At 42.9% G+C, this 6,670-nt stretch overlaps 1 protein-coding gene across 1 annotated transcript in view; it reads left to right on the top strand.

Annotated features, from left to right (window-relative positions):
- The window catches only part of LOC109469771 (Krueppel-like factor 13), a 9,335-nt gene extending 2,930 nt beyond the window's left edge, over window positions 1-6,405 (top strand). The window contains exon 2 of the mRNA XM_019768407.1: window positions 2,963-6,405. Within this exon, the coding sequence (XP_019623966.1) occupies window positions 2,963-3,276 (314 nt within the window). The 3' untranslated portion in view covers window positions 3,277-6,405. The remainder of the gene's footprint in view (window positions 1-2,962) is intronic.
- Window positions 6,406-6,670: the final 265 nt, after the last annotated feature.

Genomic DNA, 6,670 nt, shown 5'->3' with positions numbered 1-6,670 from the left:
TGGTCCATTCTCCTCCACCACAAGGGGGGTAGGAGGCTGGCACCCTCTCCATCCTGATGACCTATTTCCATGTCATTTGCATTAATTGGAGAATCTTTGTGAAGAGGGCATGTGTGTTGGGCTCCATCTTTTCAGCTCCCTTCAAGCATGAAGTCTGGTGTCAGAGGTGCCAAGCAGGTCCAGACAGGCACCTGGCAGGGTCTTAAAACTCAATCGCCTTTCACTCTCCTATGGACACAAAGACATCTGTGTGTGCACTTACCTCAGCAAGGCTCAACCAGCAAGATTTTTATACCCAAACTGAGCCAGTGCCATCTTTCAAGGAAAAAAGAGAAATATCCCACACCCTCACTGGGAATGACTGTCACTACATCATTGATGCAGTGATGGTGACTCTGCACTCCCAGTCCAAGTACTACTTGAAGTAGACTGTAGGAATTTGTTTTGAGGAATTCTTACTTAAATAGTGGTCTAGGGAGATAGATGATAGGTATTGTAGACATCATTCTTAAGACAGTTAGTATACATATACATGTATGTAGTGATGTATGATGATGAGTGGTTGTATCGGGAAGAGTTTGGTAGCCTAAAGGCCCCCATACCTTATATGGGTGTAAATGAAGGAGGATCCCTTCCATGGCCCACATGGAGCCCATTTCTGGCATTACCTACAGTAAACACAGCCTGTCTGGGGGTGTGGCTGACTGGGGGCTTCCAAATGCACCTGAGAGCTTTCCTTTCACACTTGAATGCAACTGTCAATATCCATATTTCCTGGCAAAACACCCCAAGAAGGATTTCATGAGAAGGAGCAGTGTCTGGCCCTGTAATTTTTCTGGTGCCCGCCTTGATTATAAGAATTAGTCACTGGAGGCTGAGTAGTGCTCCAGTCAGACAGAGGGGCGGGGCAGTGACTAGTAATGGCCACTGTCTGGATACTCACCCCTGCTGCAATATTTCTCATTTTTGTGATGACTGTTGCATCCAGTCATGGCAGCTTTGGTATGGATGAGGTGACACTTGGTGGGGAAGTTGTCCCAGGTTGGGGAGGAGGTCTGCAGGGGGTGTGAACCAGCCCAGCTGCATGTACCCTGTCAGAAACCTGACATGTCTGCCTTTGAAATGTAGATCCCCCTGATTTAGTGGTACCATTGACACTGGCATGGTCTCAGACAGCCCAACTAGTCTGGCAGCTGGATGTCCAGCCACAGACACAACTCCGGCTTTGTGTATGGACCCGGCGGAGGTCATCTGGTCAGACCCCCATTAACTATGGCCTTGGCACACTTTTAACCCAGATGATCCTGTTTCTAACGGCACAGCCTCCACACCTTCACTACAGTACCCCTCCATGGTGCAGTGGAATTATAGAGGCAGGGGCGAGGTCACACCATTCCAGCACCTACTATTGATCGTAAATAGTTTCTCCTTGATGGGAGCTGGTGTTCCATATAGCAGGTCAATCAATGATAGCAAATCACAGTTTCTGATGTTGGTGTTTCTATGCTCTTGCATGTCTCAGGCCACTTAATAGAATTTCAGATGGGACATGCCCCAGACATTGAAATAAACCCGCCCTTGGGTTGACCTTGTGCCATGCCCTCTGGCCTGGGAAGATTTATGGAAGTCCAAGCCATCTACATGTACTTTTACCCTTCCAGACTTTAAAACATGGCAAGAAGGACATCCTCTCTGAACAGGGGGTTGCTAGAGGGGCAGATAGAAGAAAGGGGGTGTGGCAAAGGCCAACTATGCAGAACAGATGCTCTATTGAAAACTCTGACTCGAGAGGAAAAGAAGAGTGCCAATAAAAACATTTTTGATTGAAAACTTTTCAACTTCAATGGCATTTCAATATGTATAAATGCTGCTGTTTTCTTTTGATGCGAACATTTCTTTTTGTAAACTGGTGTACAAGTAGATGTCAAAGAGCAAAGTATCCATGTTATGTCATTCCAGCATACGCCTGTCTATACTCAAAGCTGTTACTGTGAAATTTGACCAAAGTTGAAATTGAATGTGTTGGCGCGAGAATAGATAAAACAGCTTGCAAACTATTGCATGGGATGTGCCAGCTCTCTTGCAATTGCTTGCTTTCTTAGAGCATCGACATTGACAGAGCACTCCTCAAATATTTTGTTGTTTGGCTGTCAGCTCATGACTGATTGAGGGGCATTTAATACACTAGGATTTGCCATGCATTCACCATTGCTTGCCTTTTCTGCCAGCTGTTGGAAAGAATGATCTCCTGAGGGCCAGCCAGTCAGTTTTGGATTCCTTTTGTGTTTTTGCTGTCCCCATATACAACACTCAACAGACCACACAACTCCTCCCTCTGTTGAGATTGAAATTGTATGAGCCAGTAGCTGATCTGGGTGGATCCCTAGAGGCTCGTGTTTGATGATTATCTGGCAAAAAGTTTCAGGCTCCACTTTAATGGTGAAATGGTCTCCCCATTAAATATCAGATCGAAGTTGCACCTTACCTTTTAAAAAAGGATCAGTTTGGGGACGACATTGATAACGGATGTGTCATTTGCTAACTACTGCCAGACTTTGTTGCTATGAGCAAGGATTCTCCTGCATGCCGATGATTGCCAATAGATCACTTTGCTAAAGGTCTTTTCTATTGACATCAGTAACATGGTGTTACAACTAGTTCCATCCTAACATAGCCCCATGTACTAAAAGCTAATTGCTTGTTCTTATCTCTGATAGCACTTGATTGTTATCATAATGAGATTGGGATGCATTGGGTGTGTTGGAAATGCCCTAATGACCCCATCCTCTAAGGACCAGTTACTTGAAATCAATAATGGCAGACATCTTTATGCTGTATTAGTCTAAACTTACAGTGACTTAATTATGTTTCTTGTGAGTGTGAAGACTAAAGAGCAAACTTTATGTGTAACATGCTGGACTTACTGGCTATAACAAAATATTTTTCTTGTTGTATGTTGCAGGTGAGAGACCGTTCCCTTGCACATGGCCTGACTGCTTCAAGAAGTTTGCACGGTCTGACGAGCTGGCACGCCACTTCCGCACTCACACCGGGGAGAAGCGGTTCTCCTGCCCCATCTGCGACAAGCGGTTCATGCGCAGCGACCACCTGATGAAGCACGCCCGGCGGCACCCCAACTTCCAGCCTGGAATGATCAAGAAACCGGACCATCGCCGTAGCAACCCCATGTCTTCGGCAGCGTCCACCGGGTCAGCGAGCGAGGACTACAGCCTGTCTCCCGCATCCAGCCCGCTGAGCGCGCCCAGCTCTCCGTGAACATCAGTGCCGTTCAGGACTGATAATGACACCAGCTCACCTGAGCTAGCTGTTACAATGGACTTGAAAGATGTTAAGTTACACTGACGAAGCATCTGGAAAAGAAATGACTGTTTGCCGGTTGTGGCAGTCTGGCACTTGAGCCAGACTCTGAGCTGTCAGCCAGGTGGCAAGTTTAAAAACGTAGGAAGTAACAAACGTAACATCCCAGTCACGATGCCTTCCCGTTCAGAATTGCCTTGATTCGAACTGTCCTTTCTACTATCTGACCCTACCTCAGGCCGATAGTCTCACAGTTGTCACGGCAACTGCATTCACTTGTTCTGTGTCTCATCTGAGAACATTCCTCTGGTACCAATGAAATTAATGGCACTGTTCTCTGCTATACTCTTAATAAGGCACTAACTGGTACAACGGCAAACTTTTTCGCGAGGAATTTGAAAGATCAGTGTAGAAGTGTTATTGAGACATTTGATTGATGGTGGAAAGGGGTGGTCCTTCCACCATACCTGTACATGTTCAAAATAATCTCTCAATTACGCAAATTGTCGTGTTACTGGAGACAGATGACAGTATGTGTTAGTACCACATTTTTCTTATGGAAAAGTTTTGTACTATTTCTACTCCATTGCCAAAAGTGGTGAAAAGTGTAGGCAAGTTAGCTGTGCGCATCTTGTGTATTGTTGTGCCATTAGGTACATTGCTGGGTTTGTCACTTGTTGAAGTGCTGTCTATTTTTCTACTGTTAATCAATGTGAAAGCTCTGTTATTATGCGCTTTAGCTATTAATGTCCTTTGCTGTTCTGTGCTAGATGTTTGGCTGTTGCTGACTTAGACTCAAAGCAGTAATAACCGTCGGCTGTTTGAACTCAAAGTAATCTGGTCATTGTACTGTAACGTTACTGTGTAGGGTTGCCTTTATGATATTGTATTTAACCAGAGGCCTTCCATTCCTTTGTGTCATAACACTTGCACATTGTTGGATATAACTTGTACTAGCTTGTCTCACCAGTGAAGAGCTTGAGGTAGTTATCATTGTAAAAAAAATCTCAGTGATGAGCCAGAATTGACATTATTATATAACTACAGTGTAGTATGGTCCAAAATCTGGACTATGTTGTGTATAACATGAAGTAGAGCCACTGATTTGGGGAGTGAAAGGTGTACTTTATTAACTTTGGATTTTAAAGGTTTGCCTTGGCAGAAAAGCCAAAACTCCTTGGACAAGATGTCCCAAAATTTCCTCCCTCAAACAGTGGATGCTACTTCTGTGTTGTCCTCAGTGTCTTGTATTTTTAAGGGCACCTCTGCTTCTGCTAGTTCTCTTCCAGCTTTGTTGTTTGCCAAACAATTGCCATACCAAACCAACCAGCTTGTTTTACCTTTTCTTGTGGAGACTGTTTCCACCATGTGGAATGAAGACTGTCTCCACTAAGCCATTTAGTTTCCATCTTGAGACTGGAGTATGATTCAGATGTTCTTGAACTTAAAATGCAGACAGTATTTTATCCTCAAGGTGAAAGTTAGAGGTGTCCTTTTGTGATTACCTGTAGTTAAATCATATCATTGGCAGCAGTGTAGAGTTGCCTACAGGAGAGGATATATCTCTTGTCCAAAGTTGCTGTAGATGTTACATGTCTGTCGGCTCACCACTGGCTGGGTGAACAAGTTTTAATGACAGGCATGTAGCAACCCTGGCAATACAGGACAGGGAGTCAGGAAGACTGATAGTGACTGTCATTGCTAACTTTAGTAAAGAGTGAAGTTTGTTGAGAAGAAAGGGCAGGTTCCTTGTCTCTATAGTAACCAGAACATATGTTTTTGTTGTTTTGTTTGTGAAGATCGAGCTGAAATTTGAGATAGAAGGTCAGCCATTATCCTGTGTAACAGACTGTTGATTATTCCCTCTTCAACCAACAAGCCTGAGGAGGACAGGAATTAGTTGTATGATTTTCATATTCAAAGCTTTTTTTAGAAATGAAATAGTGGAATACCACTTACTTCACAGACTCTATTTCCATATACATTAATGCTGCAAGAGTTTATTTATTTCATGTCATGTGCAACAGTACTTAATGTTGAGAAGTTAGGAAAATTCTTTCCCGCTGGACGGAGTTGAGAAGGGTGCTCAGTGCTTGATTGCCATTGACGTAAATACCACTTGACCTCATAGCAGGCTTCAGTAGTTGAAGGGGAATAAGATGAAGGCGTGTGAGAGCATGTTGTGTTGCCACATGCAGTGTTTAAGCCTGGACATTGTCGGTTGCCAATGAATGTGTCTATCTGTGGAAAAAAAGAGAGTTTTTAAGCTGTGTTCTCTGTGACGATGAACTATGCAATGGTTTGTTTTTCATACTTATGGGGTAAGTGGTGGAGGGTGTCGAGACTTCAAACACTGCAGGCTTCCTCTCCTGAAGACCTTGCAGCAGTTTTTGCCATACTTCCGACCAGTCATGCAATCCCTGTTTCCGATTGGTTGAAAATTTTTTGTCCAATTGGTTGAAAACCTAAACTTCTAACCAATCAGCTGTGACGTAACAAGATGAGTTTTACCAAAAGAAAGCAGGCTGCACATAAAATTTAGACAACAATGTTTTTTCAGTTTTGACCAAAAAGTGGTTTCTGTTGATTGGAAAGCACAGAAAGACGTTGAAAGGATGGCAGGTTGGACTTTTTCCTAAGGGATCAGGATTGTATGATATTGATATCTTCAGTAGATCTCTACATTGACCAGTAGACCACATCTTGTACTTAACATTGTAGCCTAATCATGTTCTAGATTTAGCTGTTTGAATGTTGCCTATTTAACGGAAACTGATGTTAATGGCTACAGATGACCTTGGTATATTTAACTTATGCTGTGTGTTATTTAATGCTTATTTAAATATGTTTACCACATAATATGTTTGCCTGTGCACCCACATAGGTTCCTTTGTTCTCTGGTATTAAGTTATACTTTTCAGGATTGGCTGTGACCACAACAGAATTGTATTTTGTATCGTTCAGGGTTTTATTGACCAAATAAGATGGAACAATATCATCGATTACCTCTTTCTGGGAATCGTTCTGTACGAATTTGTATGATCAAATTTATATTGGTAAATAAATGAGATGTGCATTGTACCTGTATTTGTGAGTCTTGATCATCAATGCTTATTACATTACTTGCTGAAAGTATGAATGGATGGATGGATGGATGAAGCTATTGCATCAGAATCCATTGAAAGTAACTTCACAAAAACTGACTGGTGGCAGTTACTATCAGCCATGTAAGATTTTTTCATATCTTTGAAACTGAAATGCCAAAACAATCTGATGACGTGAAGGTGAGGTGGGATACTGACCTGTATCCTAGTGAACATAGGGCCAGTCATAGCTTTGTTGAAATCCTTGG

The sequence above is a fragment of the Branchiostoma belcheri genome, unplaced genomic scaffold (assembly GCF_001625305.1).
Source record: "Branchiostoma belcheri isolate BF01 breed outbred unplaced genomic scaffold, Haploidv18h27 scaffold21, whole genome shotgun sequence".
Lineage (NCBI taxonomy): Eukaryota > Metazoa > Chordata > Leptocardii > Amphioxiformes > Branchiostomatidae > Branchiostoma > Branchiostoma belcheri.
This window is presented reverse-complemented; position numbering and strand designations above follow the sequence as displayed.